This window comes from Pyrus communis, chromosome 13, assembly GCF_041283825.1.
Source record: "Pyrus communis isolate YQ-2024b chromosome 13, ASM4128382v1, whole genome shotgun sequence".
Taxonomy (NCBI): Eukaryota; Viridiplantae; Streptophyta; class Magnoliopsida; order Rosales; family Rosaceae; genus Pyrus; species Pyrus communis.
The window spans coordinates 15,876,401-15,897,025 of NC_142577.1; the positions used below are offsets into that span (position 1 = coordinate 15,876,401).

Sequence of the window (20,625 nt, forward strand, 5' to 3'; positions counted from 1 at the left end):
TATATTTATAAATGGCAAAAATAATCGTACCACAAGAATATCCGCTTAGAGAGTTGTGAAACAAAAAATTGAGTTACAGAATGCAGCAAGAAATGAAAAGGGGAGTCTCAATTAAATCGTTTATGTGATTGCATATGAATCATATACCTTAGCTAATTAACATGTTCCAATTAATTAACCCCTTATTCAAATGTACACCAAAATTTATGAACGTTTTCCTTCGGCCAAGCTTACACGCAGTGCTCTTCCTTCTAGTTCCTGATGAGAATCCAAGAAATTAAACACAAGTATTAGTAGCCTACCAAAAAGTTGGACATAATGTATCTACTGCTACGGAGAATGCCTACATGAACGAGTCATTCATCATTACAAACAAATTGCAATTTTACATGTCCGCAACTTCTTCCTTTTTCTATCTATTGGAGAAATGCTTGTCCGGGATAGTTGTTAAACCCCACCCCCATTTTATTTAAAAATGGTTTTTTAGTTCTTAATTAGTGAGCCCAAGGGGCCCACCCCTTTATTTGTGTCTGCCACCCCGTGACCCTCTTCTTTCTCTCCTTCCCTCTTTCTTCTCTCAACTCTCTCTGCACTCTCTCCTTCTACCCGAGCACCACACACACGCATGCAAACCACCCACCCTTTTGTAGCCTCGATGAACCCATCACCCTCGAGACTCCCTCGTCAGGACCTTCAACACGTCGAAGTCTTTCTCTTCCTTCTGCCACGACAAGCACCAAGAGGGTGCAATGGCTAACTTCATCGAACTCCACCATTTACGAGTAGGTGAGGCTCAGAATCATCTTACCCTATCTTAATTTGGATGTTGGTATGAATTTCTGCATATGTATACCTGTTTTGGTGAAGGTTGGACTTGAAATCAATTCGGGTGTGTTAAACCAAGATTCATGCGGGTACCCATGGCTTCCAGGCCATTTTCCGGCCAACTCCGACCACGATGACGGGAACCAAGGGTATATTTCGATTCCTTACCTTCGGGGCTTCAATTTGGTATATTGAATGACATGTTTTGGTTGAGTTTTGAGCTCCATTGGAGCTTGGGAATTCTCTGGCCGAAATCCGGCCTTCTCCTTCCTTGGAATTCGGCGACCCACCGAACCCAAGGCCTTTGGGTCTTTCCAGTCCAAGTCCCATAACCCTATTCAAATTTGTCTAACCCATTTATTTAAGTTAAGCCCAATAACCTTTTGGAGACCTAACCCATACTCTAGGTCCTATTAAACTTGGGCCCGAGCCCTTTTATTTTTAGTTAGGCCTGCAGGCCTAGTGTGTGTGTGTGCATGCCATGCATGCGTATGCATGCTGTGCATGAGTGTGTGTGTGTGTGTTTGTGAAGTGTGTGTGTGTGTGTATGTGTGTCCGTGTGAGTGTGTGCACGTGTGTGTGTATGTTTGTGTGGGTTTGGGTTTAAGCCCAAACCACCCCTTTTCACCCTAACCCTTTTTAACCAAAAACCTTAGGACCCAAAAACCCAAAATCTCTCCTAGGCCAATTTTGATGTTCCGAATCCGTTTTTGGCGTCCATTTCCTGGAATTCTATCGTTTGGGCATAGTTTGATAAATTGTACATTTTTGTGCTTAGGTGAACTTGCTAGTGGGGATTTCCTTAATCCTTTTCCGCACAACTCTGCTGCTACGGAGTATCTGTGAGTGGACCCTTTCTAAAATTACATGATTTCATAGTTTAATTGCACAAATGAATAGCAAGCCTTACGAGTTTTATGAATTGATTTTATGTCGAGCATGTTTATGGAATATGTTGTTTATCGTCTCATTTTTGGTGAGGAATTAATTATTAGCCTACATTGAGCTATAGTTTGATATATCGTATTTTCTATATAAATCATGAACTGGTAGACTATCTGATGGATGACGATAGGATGCTAGAACATGTTTTAGAAACCTCTCTTTATAATATAGACGATGGATGACTTTATACTATGAAGTGGTTATTTTTTAGAGGCGTAACTATTTGTGCGTACCTAGTGGACACTATGCCGCCTGGGGCGAGGATCTGGTGTTGGCAGTTAGGCTGGGAGAAATAATCCCTAGCTACGAGCTGAGGGACACGGAGCAAGCATTGGGCGGGGAGTTGGTAATCTCTGGCTACGGGCGCAGAGACCACGGTGTTGGCATAAGGCCGGGAGTTATATTTATTCAGTGATCTTACTAGTAGCATACCGCACTTACGAGACAATCTGTAAGACGATTGATATTTTGATTTCTATGATCTGTCTTTTGAGATGTTTTTGGCATGCTAGGGTTTTCAGTAAACCTATCACTTATTATGCTAGTAGTTTTCTTCATATAAATTGTGGGGGTTAATATCTTGATAATTGTTTTATTATTGTATATATGAATCTGGTCCACTCACCTTTGCTTTGCGCCCCCATTCAGGTCTTAGAATCGAGATATACAATCTCAGTGTCAAGACACTTCAGCATCGGCATCTTCGAGCCATCTTGGTGTAAGACCCACTCCTTTATTCATTCAATTTTATATTATTTCTTTTAGTGTTCTAATTAGCTGTATGCTCTAAACACGTTCCTAAGTTGTTAATTCATTGTATTTCAATTCATAACCCTTATTTATTTCTCATTCTTAGCTTTTGTATCAATTAATGGCTTTTGTGACCCTCGGGTGTCGGCCAGCACGTGTTTATCTTGGTATTTGAGCAATATTAGGGTCGGGGCGTGTCAATAGATGGATCTAAGAATGTGAGGTGATGGATTAGAAGAGTAGCTTACAAATAAATTGAGAAATTCTAAGGCAGCGTCCATTTCTGATTTTGTTGAGTAGCATACGAATCCATAGCTATGGGACCTTCCTGTCTAGCCATCATACAGAACCCTAGCTCCAACCACGGTTCCATATTCTTGGAAAGCTTTTGTCAAACTCTCGGATGTGGCTGACCAGGATAAATTCCCAACGAAAAGCTTGTACTCAGTTTCAAGATATAGAGGTACTTTCGCTCTCGGCCTGTCCGAAATGTTCACCCTCAAGGTTCGCCCAACAAATTCCTGAAATGTTGTAATAAGGTCTGAGTAATGCTATTATGTATGTACCAGATTTATTGACCATATCTCTCATGGACATATAATTCAAGTTAATTCACGTGACAGACCTATTTTTGGAGGAAAGAGTGAAGTTTTCTTTATCATTGATGTTTGAAATCAGAAAAAGAGAGTCTTACGCGTCCGTCAAGATTTTCGATGACAGCGTTACAATCTTCAACAGCACTCATTGTCACAAATGCAAATCCTCTGCTCTCTCCACTGTCTCTATGATACAGAACCTGTATACGATTCATCAGTAATAATTCAAAGTACAAAAGGCGTAATTAGTAAAAAATTGCACAACTGAAACTTTTACCAAAACAAGGTGACAGTTTTGCTAGTTGATGAAGATTTAAGCATAAGGACCAACATAAGTTTTTTGAAGAGGTTTACAATATATGTTTCTAGTTGGACAAACATAGCATTGTCTCGCTGGGTTTTGTAACATCTACTAAATCTAATAAACTGCGATTAATCCTTATCCTCAGAGAAATCGTGAACTCATTGATCTAGCATCTGCAAACACGTTTCCATTAAATGCGAGTTCACGTTGTAGAAAAATTCTTGGTATTAGAGTGCCGAACAACGGATTAATAACACCACCGTTACCATTAGTAAAAAACCTTAATAAAAAATGGGAAACGTAAAACTGACCTCAATGAGCTCAGGACTAGCATAGTACTGAATAATTCCAGCAAGCTGTGCACTGTCCACACTATAAGGAAGATTCCCAACGTAAAGCTTTGTGTTCATAGCAACCTCCTCCTCACCTAAAACTTCACCAGCTGCCGCCTCTCCTCCTCCTCCTCCTAATTCTTTCACCGCGGCAACTACTTCCTCCTCTGCTTGCTTCTCTTCTTCCTGCTAGGCCAATACCACTTGTTCAACTTCAACCTCATCAGTAACTGCCACCCCTTCTTGAGCAACACAACTAGTTGTCATCCTCAGCACCCAAAACTTACTCGAGGTCCTGATACTACTAATGGAAATTAATGGCTCTAGAACACAAGTGTGTGATAGTGATGGTGGCGATGACATGCGATTTGGTGACTTTTTAAGGTGTGGATGATCAACTGGGGATGAATGAATGGATGGTGACCAAATGCATTTGACAGTGTAGATGGAGGGGGAGAAAGAGCTCATGGCTGCAGCTGCGGTGGGAGCCATGGTGGTAGGTCAACTGTGATTGTGTATTTTTGAGTGAGGTGAGAGGCTTGGAGGTAAGCTATGTGAGCTGATGTGGGCAGATTGTGTCCAGTGAGAGTGGAAGATATATATGGGTGATAAGGTGTATCAATCTAGTATGCCCTCCAAAAAGAAAAGAAAAAAAAGGATTCATTGTTCTGGATCAGAAATCATAGTTCTATGTTTCCATTTTCTTGGGGGCCCATGGGGATTGGGGGTGCACTTTTGGTTGCAACTTGTCCATGCTTCTGTTTTCTATTTGATCATTTGCCGCATTATTTTTTAGAGTTTTTGTTTGTTTTTGGTAAGGGAAATTTTATTTAAACTCATCTAACCTATTTATACACCTAATTTACTCTTTGCACCCATTTGATTTTTAACTAAATCATTAATATCTCTTTAAACCCAAATTTAATACCTAATATGCCCCCATAAACCCAATTTAATATGTGGATTTATTTTTACACCCATTGAATTTTTAACTCAGAAGCTGCCGCTATGCCACTTGACTTTTGATAGTAAAGGGGTTACCTCCTCCTTAAACTTCTCCTTCTCTTTGTAACTGGACAAAGCAACTACTTCTACCTTCATATCAAAAAATAAAGTACCAGAGACAATAGGCTTTGACTAATAAGAACATTATACAAAGCAAACATGACCAGAGAGAAGAATATAAGAGATCTCACAGTAAAAAAGTTGCTCAAGGGGGTACTTTTATGGGCTTGGGGCTTTGGTACTCCATTCCATATCTGCAGAATTTACAATACTTAGAGATGTATGAGAAAAAGAATAAAGTATAAAAGCAACATAGAGCTGAAGAAAAAATTACCTTCTATATATCTTCCCTTAGCACAAGTTCCAGATATTCAAAAGTGGATATTAGCAGTAAGCACAATTGGGCTTACAAATTTGAAAATAACTTATATTCTTAGTCCTAGTATCGAGGAAACAACTAAGCAAGATAATGCAAAGGAATCATGGTTACTGGGTCCTTTCACACCGGACATTTTTTCATCATACGTAAGCAGTAATTCAAAAGGAGGTTTCATGTATAAAACATATGGGAAGAAGGATTGGTAGGATATTCTGCAGACTACTAGGGTTGGACTTGAAGGCAAGAAATCACTAGAATTTCAGTATTGATTCTAGAATTTGGGGCAGCAACTGCTCCATAAATTTTTTTTTTTTTTTTGTGTCATGGTGATTAAGCCAAAGGCTATCAACAAAATCTGAGGAGTAAACATATGCTTTCGTTGTTGTTTGTTTTAGTCGGAAGGTAGGATGTTTTCGTTGTATTTGTTGAAAAAAAAAAGACAGTAAAGTAACTTCTACACTCTAAAAAATTTAAATCAAACGAACAAAAAATTCATAAATTGGGTCATATCTTGGTTTGAGGGTTCAAAACTTCAAAATCACCATCCATCAATAAAAAAAACTTATTTTTCACTATGAGGGCTATTAGGGTTTTAGCCAGAATAAACGTAGGATAAACAAAGAGTGATCATGTGGCTTAATTATAGTGTTTGGGTTTATTGATAAATTTGAGTTTTATTATTAATTTCATTTTGTACTTAATAGTAATTATGCAATAAGATAAAATAGACAATTAACATTTAAAATTTAAGTTGAATGTAAAAAGAAGTTAAATGGATTTAAATAAAATTTCCTTTTTGGTAATTAGAAAAGACCATCACAGGTTATGGTGCAAGGTTTTATGTCAATTTTTAAATATGTGGAACTGTAGCATATCGCGCGTACCAAATAAATACAAGTGTTTTAACGCAAGGATAATTTAAACTTAAAATATTGTTTCTTATTCCAACAATACATTTTTTACATTCAAATTCGAAAATTCTGCAGTCGAATATTTTTTTAAATTGAAGTGAAAATTAGAATGCGTACTTGAAGTTTGGACAAAACATCCTCACCAGTCACCACCCACCATCATTGCCACCGCAATGGGGATTTGGGGGCACTTTTGGTTGGTTTTTTTTTTCTTTTTCTATTTGATCATTTTCCACATAAGGCGTGGACATAAAAACTATGGAACGGTCAAACCGAATCGAACCACGATAAAATAAATCGTAAAAAACCGTGTTAGACAAAAAAAAGTCAAAATGCTTCGGTTCGACAAAATGCCTCAAATAAAAATAAATAAATAAATAAATAAAAACACCGTCACCTGGAATGCCATGATTCGTGGCTACTTTCAAAAGGGGCAGTTCCAAGATGCGGTTATTTCTTTGATCGGACAACTGATCGCAATTTCTTCTCAAACAACACAGTGATTGCTGGGTTGATGCAATGTGGGGATGTGGATGGTGCAAAAAAGAGTCCTTGAGAGGACGAATTTCAGAAATGTTGTTACTTGGAATTCAATGGTTTCTTGGAAGGATTGGAGAAGAGGTACAAGTGTTTGATGGGATGCCGTTGAAAGATGTGGTTTCTTGGAAGTTGGTGGTTGGGGACCTTGTGAATATGGATGAAAAGTACTTTAAACAAATGAGTATTCGAGATTTGGCATCTTGGACTATAATGATTTCAGAGTTTTCTAGGGTAGGACATGTCGTTGATGCCCGAGAGCTCTTTGATGGAACACCTGTGAGGAATGTTCAGGCTTGGAATGCAATGATGGTAGGGTATATAGAAAACGGGTATGTTGAAATTGCAGAGGAGTTGTTTCAGAGAATGCCCTAGCGGGATTTGGAATCTGGTACTCAAATGGTAAATGGGATGTTCATGCTGTTTTCGGGATAAACCCTTACAAAATGATGTGCCGTGGACAAATATGATTGTTGGCTATTTCGGAATTGGAGAGGTTGGCAGCGCAATTGAACTTTTCACGTCAATGCCAACTCGAGATACAGCTGCATGGAATGCCACAATATTTGGATTAAGTGAAAATGATCTTGGTGAAGAAGGGTTGAAGCTTTTCACTGGAATGGAAGATATGGCTTATAGGTGAGGCAATGAGTTTCTTAGTTCAAATCAAAGCAGATGGATTTGAAATTCCTGCAAGTGTCCGTCTGGGGTGCATTGCTTGGAGCCTGTAGAATCCACAAGAATGTTGAGGTGGGTGAGATTGCTGGGGAGAGGGCTTTCGACGAAGAGCCCAATAACTCTGGTGTATACTTGATTTTGGCTGGTAACGTGTTACTTTTTTAGTGTACACCAGTTGATCAAATCTAGATGTCTTGCTGATTTTGAATTTGACTAATTTTTTTTTTTTTTACGGATGATTTTTCAACAATGACTAAAAAAATTAAAGGCTCATATCACTAAAATCAAACCCAAATTATGTTCACTTTCAAATAAAGTTATTTAAACAATCAAACAATACAAGAGAATTTAATGGTGCATAAAGAATTTTATTTTGAGTTATTTCATGTAGCACCCCAAGTTTTGATCTATTGATTTAAAATATGCATGTAAAATACCTGACATGAAATCAATGCTAGAAAATTCTTGTGTTATGTTATGTGTATATTTACACATCTCATTCCACTCTCAAACAAGTAAAATTTGAGGCCACACTTATCATTCAGTTATAATAATTTGGTAATGAACTTGCTATCTACGATAATCGAATATAAAATCACTCACCAATAAATAAAGATGTATAACACTAAAACGTGATATTAGTGATCATACTAATTTTGTATCATATCCTATTAACTTTATCTTTTGATAATTGTGAATTAGGGATTTTTGAAATTTGGACAAAATCAATCCTCATTTATCTCAAAGTACTTGTTAAGCAAGGATTTTTCTTGTAAAATCGGTTAAGAATATTCATCTTAACCCTCAAAGTTCAAAGTTCCAAGGAAAATAAAATCACGCACTCTTCTTCTCTCGCACTCTTTTTTATATTTAATTATCAAATTTAATAAAATTAAATATGAGTAACGACCATGATTAAATAAGAATGTATAAGAGAAATTTAATAAAATTAAATATAAATAACGATCATGATTAATTAAGAGTGTACAAGAGGATAGAAGAGAAGAGAGTAATTATTTATCAATTCTGGCTCCAAGAGGGTTAGCCCTCCACACTAACAAAGCACTTTTCCAGATATCATGAAGCATTGTGTTGAGGCTCCCAACACTCAAAACATAAAATAAGGACCACCAATTTCTTGGACCCAACGATCTACCTTATACAAAATGAAAAAGCGGATGAAAACTCTTATTAAATTCAAACAATCAACCTTACTTCTTCAGTTAACTCAAGACATATAATGCACTCCTCAGTCAAACCCAAAACCTTCTTTCTTAAAACAAAAGAGGGAACACTTATTCTCCTTTCGAGATTGTTATTTTAATTTATACCATTTTGTTCTCATTCTCTTCAAACATTTAAATACTCCTTAAACTAAAGATAACGGTGTCTCCTTCCCATAGTTTTAATATATTTATTACTCTACCGTCAATTCAATTATACAATTGTACCTCCTGCACCCTGCTGTAAAAATAAATAAATAAATAAATAAAAACATATATATATATATAGAAAAGGTTGCACCACTTCTTCCAATCCAAAGCCCAGAAACCCAAATACCAAACCCCACAAATAAAAAAAAAAACTAAATTTTTTTCTGCAGAAAAATCACAGTTTCAAGCAAGAAAGCTTCAATCTTTACTCTACCCAGCTGGGTTTTTCTCAAAGTTTTCAAAAACCCATCTCAGGAACTCCAAGAACTGACATGATTTGATCAAAAAATTGAAAACAGCAAATGGGTTTTCTCTCAAACCCTGTTTCCAATTTCTCCCTCTATCTGCTTCTGTTCTACTTCCTCATCAGTTTTGAGCTCATCCCAGTTGCTGAATCTGCCACTGACATCACCTCCTTTGTTTACAAGGGCTGTGCAAAGCAGACATTTTCAGATCCAACGGGGGTCTACTCCCAAGCCCTCTCAGCCCTCTTTGGGTCCCTGGTGCAGCAGTCCTCCAAGGCCAAGTTCTTCAAGACCAACACAGGCAGTGGCCAAACCACCATCTCAGGGCTCTTCCAATGCAGAGGTGACCTCAGCAACTCTGACTGCTACACCTGTGTGAGCAAATTGCCCCAAATGTCTGACAATCTCTGTGGCAAAACCATTGCTGCTAGGGTTCAGCTCATTGGGTGTTACATGCTCTATGAAATCTCAGGTTTTGCCCAAATTTCAGGCATGGAAATGCTGTACAAAACCTGTGGGGGGACTAATGTGGCAGGGTCAGGGTTTGAGGAGAGGAGGGACACTGCCTTTAGTGTTTTGGAGAATGGGGTTGTGAGTGACCATGGATATTACACCACAAACTATCAGCAGGTTTATGTTTTGGGGCAGTGCCAGGGAGATGTTGGGGATTCAGATTGTGGGGAGTGTATGAAGAATGGGGTGCAGAGAGCTCAGGTTGAATGTGGGAGTGCAATTTCTGGCCAAGTCTATCTCCATAAGTGCTTTCTTAGCTATAGTTATTACCCTAATGGGGTTCCCAGGAGATCATCCTCTTCTTCCTCATCATCCTCTTCATCTTCATCAGGTAAAAAATGGAAGTTACATTCTGAAAATTTTATTTTGGGGTTATAGATGGTTCTTATATCTTTTACAATTTGTCCAATTTCTTGTTAGATTGTTTCAAAGAGGGTTTTTATTTTATTTTTTTGTTTTGTTTGAATCTAATTTAAGGAGAGTGAGAGGGGAATTCGAAATCGGGTGCAGAGGGGGAATGATTTGATTTCTTATATGTGTATATTAGTAGTATTTAATCTGGTTTTTTTTGGATTGTGGTTGATTGATCTTAGGGTCAGGAAATACAGGGAAGACAGTGGCTATAATTTTAGGAGGAGCAGCAGGAGTTGGATTCCTAGTCATATTTTTGTTGTTTGCCAGAAATTTGATGAAGAAGCATGATGGTATGTATTGCCATATATACACATCCATGAAAATGGAGATATGCATTTGTGTTTTCAGTTGTTTATTTATCTTTTTTTTTTTTTTTTTTTTTTTTTTTTTTAAAATTTAGGATTCTGAATTCTAATCTGCCATGGTTGGAATATGTTATCCTGTGCAGATTATTGAAGAGGGAACACATGGGTTCTCAAGATTGCAAGCTTCTTTTGAGGTGGAGATACTTAAGGAACAATTTTTTGTTAATTTCTTTTTCTGTTAATTTTGTTTCTGCTTTCTAGAGAGAAAAATAGGGTTTTGTGGTGGATAGAATTGGCAAACACAAAGTGGGGAAGGAGGATCAATGTGCGGATGATCCCCTTTTTTGGTTGGAAAAACAAGCAATTATGAAACTGAGGAGGTTTTTCGCAGGGATGAGAATTTTGATGTAGGAATGAAACGAAGAGAAGGGGATTTTTAGCTTGTTTCGGGGTATTTTATTCGTTATAATTTTTAACCGTTAAATCTTGGATAAAAAGTACAATAATCAAATACTTAACGATTAAAAATTTAGACGTATAAAACAGACAGCGAAGCATAAAAGAATATCGAAGAAGACAAAACAGAAAAGAAATGGACGGTGGAGTTGCAGATTATGGATTCTTGCTTTACTTTGCTTGTTTGTCTTTTTTTTCTCACTTGTCTTGCAGACCAAACCAAATGCTTCTCCGATTGCTTGCTTCACAACTTTTATGCTTTTCAGAAAAGTTGCACGTTGCAGCTTCTCTCCCTTATCTTTTTTTCTCAAAGAGTACATAATTTTTAATTTTTTCTGGGTTTTGTATGGATGACGATGACAGGTGACAAAATAGTTTTATTCAAAATTTGTATTTTCATGTTTGGTTGTCGTAAATTACTACAAGAGCCACAAAGCAAGCAGACGACAGTTTGACGCGCTTTGGGCTTTTACTGCATGCTACATATTTTGAAAGACTTTGGAAATAGGTTGACGTCATGTCCTGAAGAAAAAGCTAATGGGGTGTGAAATGTTATTTTGAGAAGAAAGATTGTCTACTCTCCTATTTTCAATGTCCTCCTATTTTCGGTGTTTTTTTATTTGTATGGTCATGGTTAAGTCATGTAAATATTTTATATTACTATTCATTTTTATCTTATTATTTATATAAAAAAAACAATATAAAATGTTGACGTGGTTTAATTGTGATTACACAAAATAAGAGGGCACAAATGGATATCGGAAGTGGAAGGACAGACAATCCTTGTCCTATTTTGAGTGACACTGTTGGATTTCCAACGCAAAAGCACTACGAATTCGATTGACATAACTTATGGTCAAATTTTTATTTTTAAATTAATAAAAAATAAAATTGATTAGTCATTGAATTACATAAAAATAGATAGTTAAAATTTAAAAAATATTACAAGTGTTGCAGTCTTATCGGATTAGAAATGTGATTGTGTAAATCCTAGTATATCTAGGAGTATCTTTGTATATTCTCTTTAGTAGTTTAATTCCTATTAGAGATGTAATCATATTAGCGTAAGGGTTCTACCTATCCAACCACTATAAATAAAGGTATAAGGTAATACAATACACACCTCATAATAACATATATCTCTTCTTTCTCTATTGTCACCAGCCCCTCTCCCTTTCTGTTCTAAATATAGTTCAATCAAATAGACCTACAACACATTATTGGCACGCTCTTACAAGAAGTTAAAGAACTAAAGGATCGTGGATGAGGCTTTCTTCTACAAATTCAAAGACTTTCAATTGTTTTCTGCCAATCAGGTTCTTTTAAAATAAATTAAGATATTTGAAACAACCTTAAACCCTGAAAACATTCCCCAGGATGCATGAACTCCCTATATTTATATTTTCCTTCCAATTACATATATTGTATATATGTCTATATATTTTGTCAATATATGTACTTGTTCATGCAATACGCAATTTATGCTATGTGGAATTTGTGAGTCAAAGCATCAAAATTAATTTGGAAGCAATTAGGGCTTTTAACCCTAGAATTTGAAATAAAAAAGAAGAAAAAAACTGGAATTTTTTTGCGGCACCGTGGCACCATAGCCGGACCATCGTGCTAGCCTGAAGCCTAGCTATGTGGGGAACTGTGTCGTTTTGACACCTTGGACCATGAGCGTAGCCCTTTTGGGCTTGAATCCTTTCGAACCTAACTAGGCTTTGGCCTAGGTTAACTACCATACAACATGTTGTTGTATGCTGGCCTTTTGCCTTGTCGCGACCCACATACTGCAAGCCTTTGGCTTGCTAGGCTTGTCCCTTCGACCTTTGACTTCAAACCCAGCTTTGGCTGGGGTTTCCTCGCACCACCTACAAGCTAGCCTTGGGCTGGGCTTGCCCTGTGCCCAGTCTCTCAGCCCATGGTCTACAACCATGTTTGGGTTGCTTTGTAGCCACCCCAAGGCCCCCATGCCTTTAGGGCTTCGCTCTACTCATGGCACCCAAGCCCAAATGTTATTAGGCTATGGTTTTTCGAATCCAATGTTATATTTGTGGCATTTTAAATAATTCTAACCCGAATGTTATTATTATTTTTGCTTTTACGATCGACCTTGCATGGTCCAACCGATTGAATTAATTAAAATGACCAGCAGTCTATTAATCTGACAATTAATCCAAAATTATTGGTCTAAAATCCACTTTTTGGCATTAACGATTCAATAAATTATTTCGTTTCTTTGAACCGTTGACTATCTTTCGTAGTCCCGAAGCACTCACACTTGGGTTCCTGAAGCAATCCACAAATTCACTACACTTTATTGTATATTGTACTTTGTGTTCTTGTAGATACCCATATGTGAACTAAATGTTCATAACTAAATTGATCAGTAGTTTCAAATTTAGTGCCTTTGAAACCCAAAGCTTTCATTCAAAACTTACCACATGAAACCTGTAGTTTTCATGTTTAAATTAAACCAACACATGTCTATAGAACCTGTATGTTCTACGATATATGTTTATGATTTTCCATACGACTAACCACGTTTTGTTGTACCCTCTATTTTAGGGACATGTCAAACTTGAACAAACTCGATTTCACCGCTTTGGAAGTTTTCGAAAGAAACTACCTAAAGAGGGTTCAAGACGTGAAGCTTCATCTTACTGCAAAAAGTCTTACAGCTACGATCGAGGAACCTATCGACGATGAACTTGTCGATGAAGCTCAAAAAGCTGTTGTTATGATCTTTATCCGAAGACATTTCCATGATGCATTACAGACCGAGTACCTCACAGAGGAGGATCCACGTACCCTCTGGCTCACTCTGGTAGATCACTTCGATCACCAAAAAGATATTTACTTACCTGAAGCAAGACACGATTGGCAGTATTTATGGTCTCTGAATGAATACAACTTTGAAGTTTGTAGAATCCGATCACTACTTAAGTTCTGTAAGGAAGACTTAACCAGATAGGATCTCTTGGAGAAGACCTATTCGACCTTCAATGCCACTAATATTGTCCTGCAGCAACAATATAAGGCACATAAGTTCACCAAATTTTCAGATTTGATATCTGTTTTACTTCTCTATGAAAAGCAAAACCAGCTTTTGATGAAGAATCATCAAGCTCGATTTACTGGCTCGAACACTCTGTCTGAAACGCATGCGACTAATTGTAGCTGCCACAACCGATGGAAACCCCGTTGTGGCTATGGTAATGGGCGGCAAGGCCTACCACAAGTCCAAGGTCCACATAACAAAGGCCCATCCAAGGGAGGAAATTTGACCCAGAAGCGCCAACCCCTTGCCTCTAAGGCCCCAAACTTCAAGAACAAAGGAAAAGCTACCGTTTAATCGGATTCCATTGAATTGGACATGTGCTACCATTGTGGATCAAATGATCATTGATCACGCGTATGCTGAGCTACCCTCGAGGCTATTGTCAAGTATCATTCTCGTCGTGAGACTAACTTTGTGCATGTGGAACATCCCGAATATGCTACTACAACTCTGGAGGTTTCAGACTTTAAGGAGGCATCTGCTCCCATGAAAGAATAAAGTTTTATTTTTCTAAGACATGTTTTAGGGTGTTTTTACCCCTAGTGGCCGAACCTCTCCCCTATTTTTTTAGGTTTATGGTTTATTTTTGGACAATTTTTCTATGTCTTTGGAATTATTTGTTTGGATTGGTTTGTTTTGAACTATGGATATTATTTTATGGACATTATTTCTTGAATTGATTAATTGAATGAAAGGAATTATATTTATGCATGTGACCAATTCAATTAATTTATTTCTAGGTATGCTTAGTGGGAAATTTAGTTGTCTAGCTGATAGTGCAATCACGCATACCATATTGCATGAGAAACACTATTTTACTAACTTCTTATCTAAGAATGCACATCTGATAACCCTCTCAGGCCCATCCAACCTGATAGAAGGATACGAAAAGGCCCGTATAATGTTGTCCAATGGTACGAAATTAACCATTAAAGAGACACTTTATTCTCCACGTTTCAGAAGAACGTTGCTGAGTTTTAGAGATTTTCGAGATAATCAATATCATGTTGAAACCACTGAAGATAATGGTTTTGAATTTCTTTGTATCACTTCTTACGAATATGGCTGGAAGCGTATTCACGAGAAGCTAGAATGTCTCCCGAGTGGGTTGTACATAACAATCATTCGAGCCATCGAGACACACCATGTGGCCGACCCTATGGCTAGGTTCCAGGACACTGTCATGCTTTGGCATGATAGAATGGGACACCTCGAACGAGATATGATGCGTCGTATCCTCAAAGTATCACATGGACATCACTTAAAATCTTATCCCGGCCATCCGCTTTGCAAAGCATGCTCCTTAGGGAAGTTGAACATTCAACCTTCAATTATAAAGATTATTCACGACCCCCCTAAGTTTCTTTAAAGGATTCAAAGGGATATTTGTGGACCTATCCAACCAACATATGGACCATTTAGATATTTCATGGTGTTGGTTGATGCATCGACGCGATGGTCACATGTCTGTTTATTGTCCACACGTAATGCTGCATTTACGAAACTCCTAGCACAAATTATTAAGCTTAAGGCTCACCACCTTGATTATCCGATTGAGTTGATTCGACTGGATAATGTTGGAGAGTTTACGTCACAGACTTTTGACGATTATTGCATGTCTGTTGGGATTGAAGATGAACACCCCTATGTTCACACCTAAAACGGCCTAGCAGAAGCTTTCATAAAGCACCTTCAAATGATAGCACGAACTTTGGTTATGAGAACCAACTTGCTGGTATCTGTCTGAGGCCACACAATATTGCACGCAACTATGTTGGTCCGCCTGAGGCCCACTGCTACTCAACCTCATTCACCGTTACAGTTGGTTACTGGATATGGGCTTGATGTGTCACATTTACTTGTGTTTGGATGCGTAGTCTATGTGCCAATAGTGCCACCACTACGTACCAAAATAGGTCCTCAGAGAAAAATGGGAATCTATGTCAATTATGATTCACCATCCATTATTCGTTACTTAGGGCCCTTGATAGGAAATCCTTTTGCTGCACGTTTTGCGGATTGTCACTTCAGTGAGACAATCTTCCCGTTGTTAAGGAGAGATAAAATCATTAACCTTCCTGTAGAACACAGCAAATTGTCGTGGATTACTTCAATTATGTCTCATTTAGATCCCCACACCCCACACCCCTCAGCCTGAAATTGAAGTGCAACGTATTCTAGATTTTCAGAGCATTGCTCAAAGCATGCCAGATGCTTTTACTGATCTAGCAATGGTGACGAGATCACATACATGCTCTGCAAACGCACCTGTAAGGATGGACGTACTTAATATATGATATACGACCGCCGTGGAAAGCAAGATTGACCCCGAGGGTGGGGTGGCTGCACCTCTCACACGACATAGTACAATAGCGGCTAGTCAATCATCTACTTCTACCCTGAAGCGTGGCAGACCTCCTGGTTCAAAGGATTCACAACCCCAGAAGAGGAAAACAGGACAAACTAGTGAACCTAGTTTGAATCCGACCATTGCTTACTCATCTGTTCCAACGCATGAGCTTATTATAAATTAAGGTGATGTTTTAGATGAGACATACTGGCCTCTCAGGAATCGTGAGATTTCGGCTCATTACGTAGTTTTAGATGAGGTTTGGAATCGGAATGAGATGATTGTCGATGATGCATTCATGTATACCGTTGTTTCTGATATCATGCTTAGTGATGATATTGAACCAGATTCCGTTGATGAATGTCAACGTAGAACAAATTGGTCAAACTGGAAACAAGCAATCCAGGTCGAACTTGATTCGCTTGCGAAACGTAAGATGTTTGGGCCTGTAGCTCCTACTCTACCACATGTGAAGCCCGTGAGCTACAAGTATGTTTTCATAAGGAAGGGTAATGAGAAGAATGAAATAGTGCGATACAAAGCATGCCTCGTGGCACAAGGCTTCTCTCAACACCCTGAGATTGATTACGAGGAGACGTATTCCCCCGTAATAGACGTCATAATGTTCCGCTACCTTATTAGTTTGGTAGTTTTCGAAAAACTGAATATGCAGCTTATGGACGTGGTAACTGCGTATCTCTATGAGAATCTAGATACGGAAATCTGCATGAAAGTTCTAAAAGGACTTCCATTGAATAGTCTAGACCATGGAACACTCTCTCGATTAGATTGAGGAGATCACCGTACGAATTGAAACAATCCAGGCGGATGTCGTCTGAGTGAATATTTGACAAGTCAGGGTTTTGTGAGTTTTACTACCCATGCATACTTACTTTCTTATATTTGAGACTCGCATTCATCCATTGTGCCAACGACTTCATCCACTGTTCTACCTCATTTGCTAAAGATTTGATGCGACGTTTTGTTTGAGTATTCACAACTGAAGGGGGAGTGTTGCAATCCTATCTGATTAGGAATATGATTGTGTAAGTCCTAGTGTATCTAGGAGTATGTTTGTATATTCCCTTTAGTAGTTTAATTCCTATTAGAGATATAAACCTATTAGGGTATGGATTCTACATATCCTACTACTATAAATAAAGTCATAAAGGGGTGATACAATACATACCTCAGAATTACATCTCTATCTTCTCTCTCTGTTGCCACCCGCCCTTTTCCCTCTTTGTCCCAAATACAATTTAGTCAAATAGGCCTACAACAACAAGCTGTTTATTTATTTGCTATATTTGATTTACTAAATGACATGAGTTTGAATTGAATATTTTGCATAAATAATCCTTACCAAGTGCTTTATAATATGATTAGGAAGTCTTGTGAATTGGCCACAATGATTTTATGTAAGAATTCCTCTACAATTTTTGTGAAGTCAAGTATCTATTGTGTCATTTTTCTTTGCTTGCAAAGCTATAGGCAATTTTTCTTACGAGAAAATTACACAAACACAACGTGCATTATTGGAGGTATTCTCAAATGGATCTCAAGTCTTTATATTTAGACTTTTAGCATTTACCTGCTTTTCATTATATTTAACCCATCATAATAATAGAGTAAGTTGTACAGTGGTCCCTTAATTTTAATCAAATTGGAGCAATGGTCCCTCAACTAAAAATCCATTATCAATGGTCCCTTAACTCATCCAAATGTGTAGCTATGTTTCTTTTTGTCAACTTTGTTAGAATTTTGTCAAAATAAGTTATGTTGAAAGGACTATTGCTATAATTGGGGTCCTTCAACTCATCAAAACGTGTAGCTATGATCATTTTCGTCAACTTCGTTAGAATTTTATCAAAATGAGTTATGTTGGAAGGACTATTGCTACAATTAGGTTAAAGTTGAGGGACCATTGCTCTAATTGGGTTAAAGTTGAGGAATCATTTCTCCAGTTGGATTAAATTTGAGGGACCAATGGTAACGGATTTTTAGTTGAGGGACTATAGATGTACGTTTTGATGAGTTGAGGGACCAATAGTAATGGATTTTTAGTTGAGGGACCGTTGCTACAATTTGCTCCATAATAATATAATGATTCAAGGTATGACACGTCATGCTACACTATCCCACGTCATCAGAAATTTGGGATACCTTGCAACGACTTATAAGAAATTGGCACTTTCCCTTTATTGCCATTTATTTTAGAATAAAACCTTAACTTCTTTCATTTGACTCTGACAATACGATCTTGTAGAAAAAGAAAATATTTTGCCTAGGGGTGCAAGTTGGATTGGAAATTCCAATCCGAACTAAAAATTTCTGAAAAAAAATTAGATCACAACTGGAATGTACCTATTCAATCCGAAATTTCTCAAACTTAGTACTACAAAAAAATCCTTGCATATTCTTATTTTATCATGTTTATTGTTATATTTAGATATGAGTTAATCATATTATTATATATTTATTTCGTATTTTGTTTAAAAATGAAGAGTATAATTATACGTACTATTTTATCACAAAACTTCGAAAAAAAATATTGAATGGTAGATACATAAAAGTTTGAAAATTTTCAAAGGCTTGCAAAATGTAGGACATCCGAATTATGTTCTGAGAATTCTGAGATAAATCGATTTCGAAATTTCCAAATAAATCCTGATAATCCAATTCCAAAATCGAAACTAATATTTGATTCTAAAATGTTTTTGGATTGGCATTGGAATGCTTGTTTCCGATCCGATCCGACCAAAAATCACCCCAAGTTCTACCTTTAGCTATAAGCCCTCATAAACTTAGAGCATCTCCACCAGTGTGGAATTTCCTTTACAATTGAGTTTATTTGCCCCTTAACCGGAAAAAAAAAAAATTTGCTCCAGCAGTTGCAAAAGAGAGTGGCAATTGGTAGAAGGGTAGGCAACATGGCAGCTGCCCTACCAATTATTGCAAGGGTAGGCACCTCACTTTTGCACCAGTAGAAAACCGTCTATCCTATCCACATGATGAACAACTAAGCTAAACGGCTCCTTCTCATGAAAATGGGACCGTTGGATTCCAAATGGTCATTTAATAAGGACCATCAGTTTTCCAACGGGAAAAAAAATTGCCCTTTTGTGGTCAGCTACCACATGGCAAAATCCTGACCTTTCAACTATTATAATCTTGAAAATCAACGGCTAAGATTATTCTAACGGTGAAAAATTCCAAAAAATACCCAAATTTTTGTCTATAAATACTCAACCATATTCTTCATTCTTCACACCTTAACTCAATATTTATTTTTACTACAATCTCCTATATTTGTTCTCTACCTTCCAAATACTTTTGTTATCAAGAAAAATGAATGACAAGTCAAATTGGTCGATTACGGAAGACGTTACTTTGCTTCAGGCTTGGGTGATTGTTACTCATGATCCGATCATGGGAAATGAGATGAAAGTGCAACACATGTGGCATAAGATTCATGCACAATTTGTCGAGCAGATTCAAGGCACATCTTGGAGTGAGCAATCTATGTCGAGTAGATACAAACATCTGCATAAAGATTTGAAAGTCTGGCAAGAAACCCTTGCAAAATATGGAAGGAATTTATCAAAGTGGCACTAATCTAGCCAATATGGTAATATTATTTTATTGTTAATAAAAATGTAATTAATATGTTTTTTTTTTAACTTTTATTATGTAATCTTTATGTTGCTCCACACTTTTTTTCAACAACCATAAGCTCAAATCTGGTTCAGTCTTGATAACAAGAAATCATTCACAAGGCACAAATGTTGGAACATTGTGAAGCAAACTCTATAGTACAAAGTTCTGCCTATTGGTCCACATGTTCAGTTGAACGAGACCCCATTGCACGAATCAATTATTGAAGAGTTGCCACTGGAGACCTTATTGGAGACACTATTGGCAACCCCTATTGAATCGGTCACACAAACGGAAGAAACAACTAGGCCTATTGGTAAGAAGGCCGCCAAGAAAAAAAGCTGCAAGAGGGAGTTTTTCGAATAATGATTATTCAAAATAGTTGATGAATTGGCTCACCAACATGCATTGAATATCGAACAAGACAAGTTAACATATGAGCAAGACAAGGTTAGAGATGAAGCAAAGGCGAGAGAAAGAGAGTTGAATTGGCAAGAAAGGCAAGAGGAGAAGGATCTGGAGATCATGTCACAACACCTGGACGGTGAATCCCCTAATTCAATTGGAGAAGTGAAAAAAATCGTGTCATGAGAAGAAGGTTTTGCTTGAAAGATGAGGAAGTTCCATACACTCCAGGGAAAGATGGACTGAGCCAAGCTGATTTTATCTCCTAATTTATAATTAATTATGTTTGTTGTAATGCTATGACTTCCCGTTGTATTTCAAAATATTTATTGGAATTAGACTTTAATTATGTTTGTTTTAATCCCCAAATTCTTTAAAAAGTTAATATATTTATATATAAATAGAAATCGTCATTGCCCTTACCTTTTCTTTTTTCAAACAAGTAAACTTGTACAAAAACAATTAAGGTTTAGAGTGAAAAGGAAAGGAACTTTTATTACCCTTGCCATCGCCTTGGTGGAGAT

The 20,625-nt window shown here is 37.4% G+C and overlaps 1 protein-coding gene, 1 long non-coding RNA gene and 1 pseudogene across 4 annotated transcripts; 2 read left to right on the forward strand and 1 right to left on the reverse strand.

Annotated features, from left to right (window-relative positions):
- Positions 1 to 105: 105 nt before the first annotated feature.
- LOC137737883 (28 kDa ribonucleoprotein, chloroplastic-like) lies at positions 106 to 4,318 on the reverse strand (annotated as a pseudogene). The gene is made up of 4 exons (XR_015955029.1): positions 3,732 to 4,318; positions 3,215 to 3,316; positions 2,769 to 3,041; positions 106 to 258 (listed from the first exon to the last, which is right to left on the reverse strand). The product of XR_015955029.1 is annotated as a 28 kDa ribonucleoprotein, chloroplastic-like (transcript).
- LOC148691839 (uncharacterized) lies at positions 781 to 2,619 on the forward strand. Of its 2 annotated transcripts, XR_015955031.1 has the most exons (3): positions 781 to 974; positions 1,604 to 2,221; positions 2,419 to 2,619. It is a non-coding gene; the product is annotated as an uncharacterized LOC148691839 (long non-coding RNA). The 2 variants fall into 2 exon arrangements; XR_015955030.1 differs by lacking the exon at positions 781 to 974 and having other exon boundaries at positions 1,413 to 2,221.
- A 4,472-nt stretch (positions 4,319 to 8,790) lies between the features above and the next one.
- Positions 8,791 to 10,562, forward strand: LOC137737882 (plasmodesmata-located protein 2). The gene is made up of 3 exons (XM_068477457.2): positions 8,791 to 9,784; positions 10,047 to 10,157; positions 10,316 to 10,562. The coding sequence occupies exons 1-3, from the start codon at positions 8,998 to 9,000 to the stop codon at positions 10,321 to 10,323; spliced, it is 906 nt and encodes a 301-aa protein (XP_068333558.2). The 5' UTR covers positions 8,791 to 8,997; the 3' UTR covers positions 10,324 to 10,562.
- Positions 10,563 to 20,625: the final 10,063 nt, after the last annotated feature.